The 17948-nt window shown below is 45.1% G+C and overlaps 1 protein-coding gene across 8 annotated transcripts in view; it reads left to right on the top strand.

The window, feature by feature from the left end:
* The window catches only part of LRP8 (LDL receptor related protein 8), a 78697-nt gene extending 61429 nt beyond the window's left edge, over nt 1-17268 (top strand). For 6 of the 8 annotated variants that reach the window (XM_079697215.1, XM_079697214.1, XM_079697212.1 and 3 more), the window contains 9 exons: nt 1539-1657; nt 1911-2050; nt 3469-3610; nt 4918-5070; nt 5947-6171; nt 8499-8567; nt 12172-12344; nt 13295-13471; nt 15761-17268. In XM_079697215.1, coding sequence (XP_079553341.1) covers nt 1539-1657; nt 1911-2050; nt 3469-3610; nt 4918-5070; nt 5947-6171; nt 8499-8567; nt 12172-12344; nt 13295-13471; nt 15761-15799 — 1237 coding nt within the window. In that variant the 3' untranslated portion in view covers nt 15800-17268. The remainder of the gene's footprint in view (nt 1-1538; nt 1658-1910; nt 2051-3468; nt 3611-4917; nt 5071-5946; nt 6172-8498; nt 8568-12171; nt 12345-13294; nt 13472-15760) is intronic. The other 2 variants (XM_079697213.1, XM_079697216.1) reach the window with 2 other exon arrangements.
* The last annotated feature ends 680 nt before the right edge of the window (nt 17269-17948 follow it).

Here is a 17948-nt window from a genome sequence, read left to right as displayed (position 1 = left end):
TGGTTCCCTTTTGGTATACAGAGCAGAATGGTGATGGGATTCAAAGTGGCAAATGGAAGGGATCCAGAACAACCACGCAGCCCCCTAGCCTGGAGCCAGCCTTGGTTTGACACCAGGTTTCAGCAGAGGCATTTTAGGGGGGATTAAGCACGTGAGCTTTAGAGTCCAACTTAATTTGAACTTAAATTTGAAGCCTGGCCTTACTACTTATTCACAACGTGATCTTAGGGAAGTCAGCCTCTCTGAGCCACAGTTTACTCATCTGTAAAATGGGACTAATAATTATACCCTCCTGGGGTAATTGTGAGGCTACTTCGTTCAACAAATAGTAAATAAGGCCTATATGCCACACACGAGCTACCTGCCAGGTACAAAATGAGGAGTAAGGCAGATGAGGAGCCTGCCCTCAGTGGAGCATATAGACTAGTGGGGAAAACAGACAGTAAACAAATACGCCACATACTGAATGCATACATAAGTAACCGATGGTGTGAGCACTCTGGAAGGAAAAAACAGGGTGTTTTAAGAGTCAATAACAGGGAGAACCTATTTACATAGAGGGTCGGAGGAAGGTTCTCTACTGAAAAGACGTTCTAAATGGCAAACAAGTGGGGGCAAAGGCTCTGTGAAGGCCTTGGTGCCCTGAAGGATCTAAGAGAAGCCCTGGGGGTGGGGGTGGAGTTTGTAAGGGAAGTGGGCAGTGGTGGCAGGAGAGACAGCCAGAGAGGTAGGCAGGGACCTAGTCATGCAGAACCCTGTCGGATGTGGTAAGGATTTGGGATCTGATTTTAAGGTCAATAGGAGAAACCATCATAAAGTTTAAAAACTGGAGAGTAATAGATCTTAAAAGTTATCACAAGAAAAACAAATTGTAGCTATGTGCGGTGCTGGCTTCTTGTGGTGCTCATTTTGCAATATCAAATCATTATGTTGTACACCTGCAACTAGTGTTATATGTCAATTATATCTCAATTTTAAAAAACAGGATAATGACAACTTATTTTCCATTTTTAGAAGCTCATTTTGCCTGCTCTGTAGGGATTGGATTAGAGGGGCAGTGATTACTGCATTTGTAAGTACATGAGATGAGGCCACTCACCTAGTAAATACTCAATAAATGTTCAAGAAAAAAGAGAGAGAAGCCCTAGACAGAGTTCTAGCTGTGTGACCCTGGCTAGGTCATCGACTTTCTCCTCTGTCAACCAGGAAAGTAAGAGGGTTGACAGGGCCCTTCCCTTCCTGCTCTGGCACGCTAGGGCTGGGGCTGGATCTGCTGAAGTGGGACAGATGGGCTGACAGGCTGTTCAGCCGAGGTCAGGTGGACTCAGGGAATACAGGCTTCTCCAGGCACTCAGATAAGGCGAAGACCAACACGCCTGCCAGTGCTAAGGTTTGATGGCTCCCACGAACTTCAGAGGTCTTTCCAGTCCTCACTAAGCGTAATCTTCAATATTCAGAGGGCCACTGAGCCCTTGTGACCCACACCACCCCAATCACGTCCCCTGACAAGAAGCCCATTGAGTTCTTCTCTCTTCTAGGTTCGTGTATTGGTCTGACTGGGGGTACGAGGCTAAGATCGAGAAGTCTGGGCTCAACGGTATGCACCGGCAGACACTGGTGTCAGACGGTATTGAGTGGCCCAACGGAATCACCCTGGGTGAGCCCTGCCTTCCCCAGCTGGGGGGCCTGTTCTAGCGCCTGGTGCTGACCACTGCCTGGGGCTCCATGGGTCTTGTTGCTGTGTCCCCTTATAGTGTCACTGCCTGTGTTTCCTGATGGTTGCCCTGGGCTGGCCTCCTTCTGAGGCCCAGCCTGGAGATGTGGGCAGGGAAGGGGCACAGAGGAGCAGAAATCCAGGCTGTGGTCCCAGGCTCACAACCCGATCCCCTTGTTCCTTTTTCCTCCTCAAGATTTGCTGAACCAGCGCTTGTACTGGGTGGACTCCAAGCTGCACCAGCTGTCCAGCATTGACTTCAGCGGAGACAACAGGAAGATGCTGATTTCCTCCCCTGACTTCCTGAGCCACCCTTTCGGGATAGCTGTGTTTGAGGTGAGCTCCGTGAGGGGAGGCATGGCCCCATCAGGAAGCTGAAGCCTAGGAAAGGCTGTTCAAATAGGATGACTCCCTGAGACTCGTCCAAGTGGAAACAAAGGGACAGGGAAGCTGACTGGCTTGTTTGTACACAATATGTGAGCTGTCTGAAAACAGAGGCTATGCAGCCCCTTGTCCACCTGGCAGCCTTTCCTGTGCTTCCTCCCCAAGGCCCCTCCCTCAGAGCACTTCTCACAGGTAAGTTGCCAGACCAGGTACCCTCAGCACCCAGCACTGTACCCACGTATACAGAAGGTACCCAATAAAGAAAGGGAAAAGGAATACACATTTCCTTAGTATTATTTACTACTGGAAATGGCCTGAGAGATGCTATTCAATTCAGCACACTCTCACTGACCTTTGCTGGACCCTGGGGTCATAGAAGTGAATCAGACATCATCCCAGTCCTCAAGAAGCTCACAGGAGGGTGAAGAGTCAAGACCCTCCTGTGTTCTGACCCTAACAACCTTTCTCCTTGGGGAATGAGGAAGCCAGAAGTGACCAAGTTCTCACACACCCATACCTCTTCCCCAAATCTAACTCTGCCACCAAGGGGAGGGAAAGCAAGGGTACAGTGGCCTGTGGTGGGCATTGGCAATATTTGCTTGGAGTGACATCACCCAGCACAGCTCTGAAATTGTGGGCAAAGCTCCAGCTCCCAAGTCCAGCCTCTGCTTCAAAAGACAGGTGTGTTCAGACACGTGTTTGTGCTTATGCGTATATGTGGCATGTATGTGTATGTGCCTGTGTATACATAAATGCGTCTGTTTAAAAATGTGCATTCCTGTATGTGCTAGTGCTTGTGAGTGTAAATATGCATACCAGTACTTAGACAAGTTCATTTTAGGTACAAGTGTGCCTTTGGGTGTGTAGATGAGCATGTGGGTATGTGTCTAGATCTGTACATGAGGCTGCACGGTTGTACCTATAAATGTGGATTTGCCTACAGGTACACATTTAGGCTTGTATGGACCAACCATTGGATGTGTATGCGTGTATACCCGGAGGCTGTAGGAGGCCCCATAGGGGTAGTGCTCACCAGATCATACATCCTCTCCAATCTTGGTCCCAGGCCCTAGTAATGGTAACAGCTACAGAGACCCAACCTTGGTTTCTGCGGAACTCCAGGAAGCAGGCCTAGCTCAGCCTTAATGAGCAGCCTTCAGGCCAAAACACTGAATAACCCTCTGAGACGGAAGGGAACCAGAGTGTATGCCACAGATCAGAGCTGAGAGTCCCACTATGAATCTGTGGACAAGAGAGTTCAGGGGAGAGGCCAGAGCAGTTCTTGTGACTATGGTTTGAGGCTGAGCCCTCAGGCTGAGGTCATGGGTTTAAGCTCTAGGCTTCCCATCCTCTGTATGTGTACCCCACAGGACAAGGTATTCTGGACAGACCTGGAGAATGAGGCCATTTTCAGTGCAAATCGGCTCAGTGGCCTGGAAATCTCCATCCTGGCTGAGAACCTCAATAACCCACATGATATTGTCATCTTCCATGAGCTGAAGCAGCCAAGAGGTGAGCCTTCCCCAGTCCCAGGTCCCCTGCCCACATCCTCTCCCTCTAGTAGGCAGGCTGTATCCACATTCATGTCATGTCTCAGCATCCCCAGAAGTAGTGGCAGCAGTCCCTATCATTGGTGGACTGCCTTGCTGTTACATATTTTACTTCATTTTGCCTCCAGCTCTTGGTGGACTAAGGCTGGGTAGAAATAAATAAATATACAAATGTCCCATTTTTGCCAGTCTTACAAAGTATGGATATTACTGTTCTCATTTAACAGCTGAGGAAACTGTAGCTCGTAGAGGTAAAATAACATTAGCGGGTGGTAGAGCTAAAGCCTAAACATAGGCCTGTCTGATTCCAGAGCTCCTTCTGCCATAAAGGAGCACATTGCTTCTCATTTGCTATTTGTTTGTACTTTGCAGTGGTGCAAAGTAATGTATCCTAGGGCCATCAGTAAGTCAGCTTGCTGGTTGGCAACAGACGCCAGGAATCCTACAGTTAGGTTGTCCCTTCCTCTGTCACTAGGATATACTCATTCTAACTGTAATGGGAAGGGTGAAGGTGGGAAAGCAAAAAGGGGTAAGGAGATAAGGTTGGTGCCTGATTCTAGATTAGAAATTTAAATAAGAAAGAGATATGGCATGTGGCATAGGGAGAAAAAAACATGGACTTTGGAGTCCAACAGACCTCAATTTAAATTGTCTCCAAAATTACTAGAGGTATAGCTTTGACAAGTTTGTTCTCTTTGAGCCACAGTCTTTTATCTGTTAACCTGGGCATAACACACACCCTCCCCTCCGAGTTGTCATCAGCATTAAATGAAAGTGTGGGAATGGACTTGAGGACATGGGGAGGGGGAAGGGTAAGCTGGGATGAAGGGAGAGAGTGGCATGGACATATATACACTACCAAATGTAAAATAGATAGCTAGTGGGAAGCAGCTGCATAGCACAGGGAGATCAGCTCGGTGCTTTGTGACCACCTAGAGGGATGGGATAGGGTGGGAGGGAGGGAGACGCAAGAGGGAAGAGATATGGGGACATATGTATATGTATAACTGATTCATTTTGTTATAAAGCAGAAACTAACACACCGTTGTAAAGCAATTATACTCCAATAAAGATGTTAAAAAAAAAAAAAGGAAGAAAGAGTGGGGATAAAACATCAGGTACAGTGACGGAAGGTGCCCAGTAAAAGTAGTAGAGAAAGCGTTTTGATTTAGCCGAGTGGGAAGGGCCTCGTACGTGGGGGAGGGAGAGCCTGGCACATCCCGTCTGTGCCCCAGTACTCTCTCTCCTCATCTCTCTCTGTGCCATTAGCTGCAGATGCCTGCGAGCTGAGTGCCCAGCCCAATGGAGGCTGTGAGTACCTGTGCCTTCCTGCTCCTCAGATGTCCAGCCACTCCCCCAAGTACACTTGTGCCTGTCCTGACACAATGCGACTGGGCCCTGACATGAAGAGGTGCTACCGAGGTGAGCAGAGCTACTGGGAGGGGTGGCCCCTGGCAATGCCAGACCCCATCTGCTGAAATTTTCCTTGACTTCTGGAAAACCATGAGCGCCTGGTCTTCCTCCATCTTCTCTGGCTACTTGTTGCCTTCTCAGGCTCCTCTTCTGTACCGACCTTGAATGCTGGTGTCCCATAGGGTCCCTCCAAGGCTTTCTCTTCTCACTCCCAAGAAAAATGCACATACACATACAACATTTTAAATTCAGTTTCAGGGGGATCAGGAATCCCCTGAAGACCTCAAATTAAGAAACCTTGATCCCCATGGCTTTGATTACTATGTATATGCAGGTGACTATGATCTTGCCTGTTTCTCACCCAGAACTTAACACACTGTCTAGCAGCCCTTTTGTGATATGATTGGGACGAACAGTCAGTTAATACTTCAACCATATAAATTTATATCCATCCTCCAGTCTTGATGAAGGCACGAGGCCTTTTGTTTGAGCATAAGTCTGCTGCAGCATTCATGATTTCCAGGTTCAATTGTTTAAAGTGGAGTGAGAATTTGAACCTAATAGTGTACCAGTATACATGCAAACTGCTTCTAGATTTATATAATTTCCAGTCCTCCCAGTCTTTTATCGTGGTCTTACCCACACCTAATTCTACAGCATTGTCCTAATGACTCATCTTTATCAAATTGAAATGCAGTATAAACACAGACAAGATGCTTGGCATTCAGCTAAAGTAAAAATCATAGCCCATTCAGTAGGATTAGGGAAGGAGTTTGAGCTGAGCCATGAGGATGAGTTCATAAGTATACTTCATTGAGGCAATAATTTAGGCACTAAAACAGCAAAATTCTTTGTCCAGTGACCTTCATGATATTTCCCCCACAGCACCTCAGTCTACCTCAACTACGACATTAGCCTCCACCACAACGAGGACAGTAGCCGACACCACCAGAGCCCCTGGGACCACCGTCCACAGCCCCGCCTACCAGAACCACAGCACAGAGACACCGAGCCTGGCAGCAGCGGTCCCAAGCTCAGTTAGTGTCCCCAGGGCTCCCAGCATCAGCCCGTCTACCCCAAGCCCTGCAACCAGCAACCACTCCCAGCACTGTAAGGAAATGAGTTCTGCCTTCTTTCATGACACGGGAGGGTCCTAGGGAAGCCAGGATCGGGGGGTCTGTGGGAAGAAGTGGTCATACCAGAGCTAAATATTGACTGTCTTCAAGGAGGAAGCAGCGGGAGGAAGAGTGCCAACACGCAATTTAGGAGTCATAGGTGCTCCTACCTTATAGAGGGTCTTGAGGGAAGCTACTTCCTACCTCTGAGCCTCAGTTTCCTCACCTACAAAGTAGGATAATAATAACCCTTCCCCTACCTGCTTCGCAAGGTCGCCATGAGAGACAGAGGCATCCGTGTAAACAGAAGTGCTCACGCACACAGCCTCTGCTGACTCTGATAGTGTGTCTGTGTCACATGTTACTGACGTGTATGAGGGAGCATCCCTCAGATTTGGAAGCTTCAGATGCCCTGGTCTCAGTTCTCAGCACTCTCGGTAGGTTCCCCATATAGTAATATCCATAACTATGGTCTGTTAGTGCCTCTCTGCAAACCCTGGGATGAAAATAATTAAGTTCACCGCTTATTAAATCATCGGGAGCAATAATTGTCACTGCTAGAAATGTTCTATCTTATTAACCAGCAAATACCTTTTAAATTGAGTTACCTGCTAGGGGGAGTTCATTTAAGAGGATAAACTGTCTTTTAAATTTTTTCCCATATGTGCATGGCCCAGAAACTAAGCAGCATGGTAGCACCTTAATAATCAGGCCCATCTTGCCAGCAGGAGCTGGATTTTCAGAATTGAGCGCTTACCCTGAAGTTCGGAGAGGCAGGTGGGTCGCGTGTGAAGTCCAGTTCCTTTCACTTGGGCCGAGCCTCCGGCCAGGGGGTCTCCCCACTGGCTTCATCATGCTCTAGGCTTTAATATCACTGTCTTGTGTTTGCTTGGGACCCGGAGGGAGAGGAGACTGGCATTTCCACAGTAAACTTTGTAAGCAGTGCAGCTCTTTTCTCCCCTTAATAATTAGGTTCCCTTGGAGTAACTTGGAGAAACAGACACACTGAGAGGATAACATCTGGGCCGTTGCCAGGAGACAATCATCTCCTCTCTTGGAGCAAATGATAGCTCCTCTTCACACCTCAGAGGGCTGTCATGAGGATCCAAGGGAAAACTGCTTTTTAAACTAAAAAGTTCTGTACAGATGTTATAATGAAGATGAGTGTAAGAGAGTGAAAAAGATGGCACAACCTACTTTTAAAAATATATAGTACAATTTCCAGGCACTTTTCAGTTTAGAAAGTGCTTTTATCTACCCTATTCAGGCCTCACAACAACCCCTACCCCACTCCCTAGCCTGTCTGAACTAGGCAAGGCTGTGCCAGGCACTGTGCTAAGTAAGCATTTTACATGAATTATCTCATTTAATCTTCACAATATCCCTAGGAAGTAGGTGTATAATTATCCCCATTTTAAAGATAAAGAAATATAATATTTATAATATATAACAACTTGCCCAAGGTCACAGAAGTAGTAAGTAGTAGAGCCAGGATTTGAACCCTAGAAGTCTGACCCAGGAGCCTGTGCTCTTGATTCCACTATGCTATAATGTGTCTCATTTTAATTACTCATTAAAAATAAACTGATGGGGGCTTCCCTGGTGGCTCAGTGGTTGAGAATCTGCCTGCCAATGCAGGGGACACGGGTTCGAGCCCTGGTCTGGGAAGATCCCACATGCCGCCGAGCAACTGAGCCACACCTACTGGGCCTGCGCGTCTGGAGCCTGTGCTCCACAACAAGAGAGGCCGCGATAGTGAGAGGCCCGCGCACTGCGATGAAGAGTGGCCCCTGCTCACCGCAACTAGAGAAAGCCCTCACACAGAAACGAAGACCCAACACAGCCAAAAATAAAAATAAATAAATAAATAAATTTATTTTTTAAAAAAAAACTGATGATGCAGATGGACAGACAGACCACCAGAAATAAGAGAGACAAAACAACAGATACTGGCTGAAAAAGGCAATTGCCCCAGGTAGTCAGCAACATAAAGACCTAAGGGCTCAGCCCCGAGCTTCCTACCATCCAAATACTGTGGAAAGGGTAAGGGATTTAGGTCACAAATCCTGGGTTTGAATCCCGGCTCTGCCACTTCTCTGTGGGTCCCCAAAACCCCAAGAAGACTCAATTTCCTCATCTGTGGACTGGAGATGACCTCTGTCCTGATAAGATCTGGAAAGACTAAATTATTAAGCAGTAGCCGGGATCATCATTCTGGAACGGGGGCAAGAAGCAGTTGGGTAGTTTTTACTGCTTGAGGCCGGCAAGGACTTGAGACTCACAGTGATGGAGCATCCTTCTGCTAATGTTTGTGTTTTGCAGATGGGAATGAAAGTGACAAGATGGGCTCAACAGTCACTGCTGCTGTCATTGGGATCATTGTGCCTATGGGTGAGTGTGGCCCCAAGTCACTGGTGAGAAAAGAGAGACCCTGCCCAGGGTCTGGGTAAAAGCACTAGAAGAATAGAGCACTTAGCACATGAACCTCTCTCATTGACTTTTTCTGCCCTGGCCGCCTTCCTGCTCACCTCCCAGTCCTGATTTAGTTTGGTTTCTTAGCTTGGCACACGAGGCTCTGCAGGACCTGGCCCCAGACAACTATCCACATATTTCCCCCACTACCCCTCACTGATACTCTACACACCAGCCATGTGAAGCCAAACTGTAGGCTCCACGGGGACAGGTCTGGTGTCTCTCTTGCTCGCCACTCTCCCCAGCTCTTAGCAGTGTCTGGCTCATGGGAGGAAATCAAGTATTTGTTGAATTAATGAGTAGAAAAAAAACATACATTAAAAAAAATTCATAGAGCTGCTTGCCAGTCCTTTAATAGATCGTGCTATCTTGCTTTCTTTCTGTTTCGTTTTCAACAAACATGTATCAAGCAGCTATGATGTACCAGATTCTGTGATAAGGGGAGGGAAGGTGATTAAAAATAAGTAAGACATGGTTCTTGTCCTCCAAAAGTTTATAGACTTGTTGGAGAGACACACATAACACAGATAATTTGATTCTGACATGGTAAGTCCTAAAAGGAAGCCATATGCAGTTCAGTAGAAGTGCTGAGGAGGCGCTTATCTTGGAATTGGGAGAGGAGGGAAGCGGACAGGGGAGGGTTCCTAGTGGAAAAGTTATTTGAGCCAAATCAGCCAAGTGAAGAAGGATCAAGAGCAACCCAAGCAAGTGAAGACAGCATGGGCAAAGCCAGGAATGGGAGGTGGCATGGGAGGGCGGGAGTGGGGTGGGTTTGGAATATGGCCAGAATATAACATTTGGTTAAACCTCACAGAGAGCCATGTGGGCTGATTCAGTCTCTCTTACCCTGATATTCACTTAGTATCCTGCACATCCTATTTCTCATATCAGTCTCTTCTCTTGGTCGGATCTTTGAATTGCGATTGTCCATCCATCGTTTTATCTCCCTTACTTGCCCATGTGTAGTACCTCAAGGATAAGGACTTGGCCCTTTTATCCTAAGAATCCCCAATATGGTGGTGAGTTAGCGAGTGAATGTTTTAAAAACTTCAACACCATCCAAGGGACTGTGCGAGGCGCCAAGGATCCAGGGAAGGAAAAGAGAAAAGACTTTAAGAGCTTTCAGTTTTTAGTCAGACTTAATCATAAAAAAGGTGATACAAGAGAGGTGTTACTACATATTATAAGGTGCTATAATAGAGACCCGATGCTCTGTGGAGGAGAGGGAGTGGCACTTCTAAAGAAGGTGGCATTTGAATTGGCCTTGAAAGGCTTTATTAGTAAAGATGATGGTGAGACTATTCCAGGCTCATTTTGAGTAGAGTGGAAAATACTCAGCATTGTTTAGTGAAAGAGAAATCAACTCCTCTCCTGCCATACTCTGCTCCACAGAAGGGCATGTGTATGCTGTTTCCCTGATGTAACCTGACCTAATAGAATCATTATTTTAAATTTCTGCTTATCTGAGGGGTGAAAGATGAATATTCTTTCCCTGATATTTCCCTGGGAGGCAGAGTATCTTTTCACAAGCGTATTGGCCATTTACATTTCATCCTTTATGAATTGCCTATTCACAGTCTTTTCTTATTTTTTTATTGGTTCCTTGTCTTATTCTTACTTATTTGTAGAAATATTTATACATAATTAATGTTAAACCTTTGTAATATATGTTACAAATCATTTCTCCCATCCTGCCACTTGATTTTTAAAATTTGTGTATGGTCTCTTTTGCCGTGCATAAATTAAACATCTTTAAGTATCAGATCTGTTAATCTCCTACATTATGACTTCTGGGCTTTGTGTCTTGCTTAGGAAGGCCTGCCTCATTCTAAATTATTAAAATATCTCTATATATATTTTTCTACTATTTTAAGCATTTTTTAGTATTCAATTATTAATCCATTTGGAATTTAGAATGCAGCAAGAGGTAGAGATTTAAGTACTTTTTTCTACATGCTTGTCTAGTTTTCACAAGACCATTATTGAATAGTCCATCTTTTCCTTCTGACTTGAATTGTCATCTTTATTGTAAACTATGTGCCTATACATACTTTGATCTGCTTTTAGGCTGTTTATTCTCCACCAATTCCTATATACTATTCCTATATACTCGAAACACAACTTTATGATATGTTTTAATGTCTAATAGGGTATTATTGTTCTTGGAACATTTTCTTAGCTGTTTTTATTCAATTTCTCTTCTAAGTGAACTTTAGAATCATCTTGTTAATTCTATAAAACTTATGATGGAATCTTATGCCTTGGGTATATAAATTGATGTGGAGAGAATTTACATTTTTACAACATTGAACCTTCCCATCGAGGAACATGACATATCTCTCTGTTTATTTGAGCCTTCTTTTATGGCCTTCAGTAGAATTGTATAGGTCACATAGGACTTGCACATTCCTTATTGGGTTATCCCAAGTATTTTATAGTTTTTTGTTGGGCTATTACGAATGTGTTCTTATTCTATCCATTTTCTAATTGGTTATTGCTGATTAATAAGAAAGCTATTGATTTTTTATGTTGATTCTTGATGAACTAAAATCATTTCTAATGTTTTTCATCTGCTTTTCTAAGATTTTCCAGGCATACAATATCTGTTAATGACAGTTTGATTTCTCCCTTTCCCATGTGTGCCCTTCAATTCTTTATTCGGTCTCACTGCATAGCTAGATCTCTGGGACAACAAATACTAGCAGCGATAACAGGCATCCTTGCCCTGTTCTTATCTTTATGTATATCAGTTATTATTGATTACTATAATCTTACCAAAGTATTGTAGAAACCCCCTCTATAGCATCCTAGATAGCTATCACCCAGCCTCCACGTGAATGCTCAGGGTGACTGCTTACTATCTTGTGAAGCTGCTTGCCCCATTTTCTCCTGGCTCTATCTGAGAACTTCCTCCTTTACTCATTAATATATCCATTTATTTTAACTCAGAGTCTGTGTTTCCCTGCTGTGTTCCCTTCTAGAGATGCTCCTCTTCTTGCAGAGCCCCAGCTTTGGAAAGAAGCACCCCACCCCACCCTCCACCCTCCAATTTTGGGAGAGAATGGTTTCTTAGAGAAATCCAGGGAAGTAGCAGTATTAGGGCAAGAGTGTGGTGAAGAAATTCACTCACTCACTCAGCATGTTACTGAGCACCTACTCGCTACTGGGCACTGGGCACAGTGAGAGAAAGAAGGCACGGTCCCTGTCTTCAAAGAGCTCAGTCTATTTGGGGGTACACATATATAAAGTACAACACTGTGGTCTGGGAACACACGTGAGGGAACAACTGACTGTACCATGAGAGGTTGAGAAGGACTTCACATTTGAGCTGGATCTTGAAGGATGAGTAGTTAATGAATGAAGAGCTAAGAGAAGGGCTTCCCAGCAGCAGAAAAAGAATATGCAGAAACAGAGCCTGGGAACAAGGGGCAGTCAAGCTGGAGAGGTGGCGAGAAATGCACTGATGTCTGGGCAACGGGCTGGAGCCTGCTGGAGATCCACTGTAACGTGTCTCTTCCTCCAGTGGTTATAGCCCTGCTGTGCATGAGTGGTTACCTGATCTGGAGAAACTGGAAGCGGAAGAACACCAAAAGCATGAATTTCGACAACCCTGTATACAGGAAAACGACAGAAGAAGAGGATGAGGATGAGCTCCACATAGGGAGGGCTGCTCAGATTGGCCATGTCTATCCAGCAGTAAGTGTTCCTTGCTGGAAGAATTCCTTCCTTCCTTTCCTCCCTTCTTCCTTCCCTCCCTTCCTCCCTTCTTTCCCTCCTTCCCTCCCTTCCTTCCTTCTTTCCCTCCCTCCCTCCCTCCTTCCCTCCTTCAGACATTTATCAAGAACCTACCATGTGCCAGGCACTGTTCTAGGCCCTGGGGACACAGGAATGCTGGGATAGGTGGTTGGGATAGAAGGGTATCAGGACGGCCTTGTACCTAGAGGCTCTTCCTGGAGTAAAGAGGCCTGTCTTTGTGCTGAATACATTTTCAGAACCTTTGGCCTAGAAAGGCGACTGTGGCCATTCAGTCCAAATGCATTCATTTCAGTGAACAATGTATACCAGTTATGTGCCAAGTACCACATAAGATACCAAGTGTTGTACTTGCTCCCAGGGAGCTGGTGGGGGAGTTAGAGAGTCACTGGCTATTGAACAGCTGTGTGCTGAGTGCCATGGTGGAAGCTCAAGGGTCCCCTCTTCTAGGAAGCTTTCCCTGGTTTCTCTGTTCTCTCACCACCTCTCTCCATCACAGCACCTGTCACACTATAGTCTACTTGTCTTTTTACTCATTGGTCTCCCCGCTAGACCGTGAGCTCCTTGAGGGCAGGATTGTCTGATGAATGTTTCCCTGGTGCCTAGCACAGCATATTTGGCTCCCAGTAAGTATTTGTTGAACCAATGCTAGGGAAACATCAACAAAGGTGACAGAAGAACTGTGTCCTTGGAAGATTCATAGCAGTCTTCCACGTAGAGAAGGAGGAAAGTGGCATTCCAGAAAGAAGCACGTGCAAAGGCTGAGAGGCACGACAGGCGTGGCTTGTTGGGGGATCAAAGACCACAAAGTGGCTGGAGCAGATGTCATGGTTGTATAGCAGAGTCGGGGCTGAGTGTGACCTCATAGGTCATCCAGTCCATCCCCCTGTCAGGCAATCAGCAGCTTTGATCACCCACTGTGGGCAGAGCCCTGTCTTGGGGAGACCAGAGAAATGGAAGACCCATCCCCTGCCCTCAAGGAGCTTTTTGTCTTGCCGGGGGAACCAAGGTCACAGCTGCACCAACTCCCGAAGAACCCTCTTTCCGAGCTGCCTGTCGTCAAGTGCAAGGTAGGGCCGTGCCACTCTGAGTCTGAGGGGCTGATGAGCAAGGGCATGAACCAGGCAGGTGCAGTCAATCCTAGAAGGCTTTCTGGTTCTAGAAGGCTGCAAACTGTGAGCTGGGTGTCGGGGCAAAGAGGAAAGATGGGTTAGTTGCAGACCAAGGAAATGGCATGTGGAAGAAATGACTGAGTACGGGGCAGGACAGACAGAATTGCTGCTGAAGCTAATTGTTTGTGAACGGGAGACGTGGGAAATGAGGTCGAGCAAGTGAGGAGGGTTAGCAGATGGCCTTGAGGATCCTTAACCTTGGCCAATCCAAGCAGACAGTTGCTTAACCAATTTTTAAAGATCACAGGGGGCACAGTGGAAGAAATGTTGAGCTTGGAGTGGAGATGACTCCCAGTTTCACTATTCCACAGCTCTGTGATCTCAGTCTCTTCTTTCTGATTACTTTTATTTGTAAAATGGGAATAATAACCCCCATTCTCTCTGCTGCCTAAGTTTATAAAGTTCAAGTGAGATAACACATGTGAGAGTGCTTTGTGAGTTATAAAGCGCTCTGCACATGTAAAGTGTCATCGTTTCCACAGAAGGAAACAACCACTCAGGAGGAGCTATTCCTGATGAATCTAAGGCCTGAAGAATAAGCTCCTGCCAACTGCAGAGAAATAGAGTAGAAGAGTGAGGAAATTGACATTTAGTAAGAACCTACTGTGTATCAGACACTACTCAGGGTTTTACATGTATTTTCTTGTTTAGTCTTTACAGGAACCTATATACTTGATATTACTAGCCCCATTTTGCAGATGAGGAAACTGAGACTCAGAGAAATTGAATAACTTACCTAGGATCACAACTAGAAAGTGGTAGAACCAAGATTCAAACTCCTGTCTGTATGTACACAAAAGCCCATGCTCTTTCCACTATTTCTCGGGGTATATAGCCTTGAAGCTGTGGAAATCAGTATTCTCAACAACCTGTTCTCTCCCCTGTCCCCTTCTCAGGTAGCTCCACCATCACTGCTGGGACCTGACTTTGGCCTAGAGATCTATCTTGAGGAGAGTGGCAGGGTCACAGACTAGAAAAAGATAGTCTAGTGGAGCAAGGCCGTGACATTCATGCAAACCCACAAATAATCCAAAGACAATTTGAAAGGCAGTGGAGTTACTTTTTATTGTTTATAGAATGTTCAGAGATGGAAAATGCTAGTCTGGTTCTCTCTTATGCTGGTTAGGTTGATTTAGAATACTCTGGACCCCATGTGTGTTAGGTGCTACATTAAGTACTCTACATACATAATCCCATTTGATTTCCCAGCAACCCTGTGAGGTAGGTCCTATTATTACTCCCACTTAACATGATGAAACCAAGGCTCAGAGAGGTGAAGTGGTTAGCTCAAATTCATATAGCTATGAGAAAGATCTTGAAACAATGGGGTCTATCCAAAGGAGGGTATCCAGGAAATGGAAGAGTGGAACACAGCATTATATCAGGACCAGGTGGGGGAAGCTAGATGTGTAGCCTGGAGAAGAAAACACTCAGAAGGAAGGGAAGGGAACACCAACACTGAAAATTTCAAGGGTTGTCTGTGTAGAACTCTCTGAGTCTAAGAGAGAGAATCAGGGAACATCGGAAGATATAAAGAAGCAGATTTCATGACAATACAGGAAAGAATTTAAGTCCACTGTCCACAATGGAATAGACTGGCTCAAGGGTTAGTGGGTGGTCAGCCATTTGTGGCAGAGGGAAGTCTAGTATCTAATGACTAGAAAGTTGGGGTGAGGGAAAGAGGGATTAAACTTCACTGATCTCCACTGCCTTCCAATTCTGTATAATTAGTTGGGAGGGGTGCAGCCAGTTACCTTCCTGATTGTGATTAGCATGCTAGAGACAGGTAGCTAATGGCCTGGGATTAAACATTTGCCAAAGCTAACCCACTGGAGTTGAGCAAACCTAAAATCCTGTAAGGGAGGATGGAGAAAGTTTAGATCTCTGCAGCCCTCCTCTTTACAGAGGCAGAACAGAATAATGAAAAAAGCTATAGCTCTGGATTCATACAGATCTGGGTTCAAATTGAGTTCACCCACTTGCTCTATGATCCAGGACAAATGCTGTCTAAGCTCGTTGAGTCTCAGTTTTCTCATCTGTAAAATAAATATGACAAACCTGTCTTCTGAGGTACCTTGAAGAGTATGTGAGCTACTGCCTATAAAGTAATAGAATTTCTGGTACCTTGTGATCCAATAAATAGCTCCAATGGGTCTAATGATGATTTATTTGCTCTGTCTCCCCCAGCGAGTGGCATTAAGCCTTGAAGATGATGGACTGCCCTGAGGACGGGACCACTCCCTTCGTGCCTCACGGAATTCAGTCCCATGCACTACACCCTGGATGGTGTATGCCTGGATGGAAGGGTTTCTGTACATGAGTCTGTGTGTCTGTGTGTGTGTGTGCGTGTGTAATTTTTTTTAATTTATATTGCGGAAAGGTAACCACAAAGTTATGATGAACTGCAAACATCCAAAGGATGTGAGAGTTTTTATATGTATAATGTTTTATACACTTTTTAACTGGTTGCACTACCCATGAGGAATTCATGGAATAGCTACTGCTGAGTGACTAACGTGATGTACATAACCAAATGGGGCCGATGGTACAGTAGCTTACTCATCATTTAAAAATTATATTTACAGAGGGTATTTGGTTTTGGGGGGCTTTTTTAGGTTTCAGAGTTGTTGTTTTTGTAAATAGAATGATTATGCTTTGTGGCTATCCATCAACATAAGTAAAAAAAAAGAAAACACTTCAACTCCCTCTCCCATTTAGATTATTTATTAACATATTTCAAAGATAAGATTAGTTCTATAAGTAATTTAGAGAGGTGAGAGTATTTATTTTTGGTATGATTGGCCTACCACCCGGACTCTGTGTGCATTTATGTTTATGTGTGTATGTGAGTGAGAAAGAAAAATCTGTAGAGAAGAGGCACACCTATGGCTGTTGTTCAGATACATAAAGACAAGTATATTTTAAAACAGTCCACAGGAAGGGTTATCTGTAGTTTTCAGAGAAGCCTTTGGAAATTTGGATCAGAAAAGAGATACCATGGTTTGTGCAAACATGCAGTGGGGAGAGGTAGATCTTTTCTGCCTCTGGCTGTTCTTGGGATTCCAATCAGTCAGCAAAAGCCCCTCAGCTCACCCATGGCTACTGTGGTTCTCACCTGGGCTTTCTCTTCTATTGCTAAAGCCAGTGTACAGACTTCTCACAGTACCCAAAGTTCCCGCGAGCTCAGGTGAGAACATGCCTGAACCTCGGCTACTCCTTGTTTTAAAGTTCAGCATTTCAAGTAACTTCATTTTCCTTTAGGACACTTGGGTTGAATTCACTGTTTCCTCTGAGGCACACGGAGGGTGCCATCCTTACTTATAGAGAGTTAAATGGAGATGTTTCTTGAACAGCCCAAGTTTACTGTTGGGACTGGCTCAGGCACCGACCTCTGAGTATGCTATGGGTTGAGGATAAAGATGGAGGAATAGGTTATGTTACATCTCTATTTCTCCCTTCCCCTTTCTCTCTACCATTTCCTTTAGGTGGAGAAAACAATTTAAAGTGATACATAGGTTTGTTACCATCATGTGTTCACATAGATGAAACTAATATTTGGCTTAAATCAGAAAAAGTGGCCAAACCTGAAGCCCTGTTTGAGGGGGAAACGGCGTACACAGTACTACAGTATATTGGATATGTATGTTCACACAGGGATTTGGTTTACTGCTTTGTAAATAAAAGGAGAAACTCTGGGTATATGTACAGATTTTTTTTTCATTGTAGACACTTACTTTGCTTTTCCTGGGCCTTGGGGGAGGCAGGGAGAAGTGCACTTTTCTTTTTGTGGGGTCTACCATTGAAAAGATAATCCTACAGTCCCAGAAGGAATTCAGTCCCCGATGGCTCTTATCCAAGGTGTGGTCTTAACTCTGCTGTTCTGCCACTTCACTCCCACTGGACAACCAGGGACAAGGTGTGACATGGAAGTGTTTGGTTTAGTAGGAGCAGAGGACATGTATCTAACCTTAACATACCTGGAACTTGACACTTTGAAGAGAATTCCTCCCCTTCTACTCCCCAGCTGCCCCCAACTCTGTGAAGCTTGGATGTCTCACCAGCTTGATACCCTCTGAATTTCCAGGCAGACATTCTGGGGTTCTGTCACCCTGTTCCTAGGACCTTTCTCTACATCACTCATGGTCTCCTGTCTTCTGAGAAAATAACTGTATTCTGGAGCCTGGCCACTAAGCTTTGCATAAGCAAGCAGTTTCTTCATGATATACATGTGCTGATAGTCCTGAAACATTCATTGAGAGGGTATATGCAATTGACCTAGAATGACCAAAACCAAACAGAGTTTCAAGAACAGGTGGCCAACTCCTATAGAGCTTAATCACTTACTACTATTCTTTCAAGAACGGAAAGTAAAATT

Source organism: Hyperoodon ampullatus, assembly GCF_949752795.1.
Source record: "Hyperoodon ampullatus genome assembly, chromosome: 2".
NCBI classification, from domain to species: Eukaryota; Metazoa; Chordata; class Mammalia; order Artiodactyla; family Ziphiidae; genus Hyperoodon; species Hyperoodon ampullatus.
Note: the sequence above shows the minus strand (reverse complement) of the source record. Positions and strands in the feature narration are given on the sequence as shown.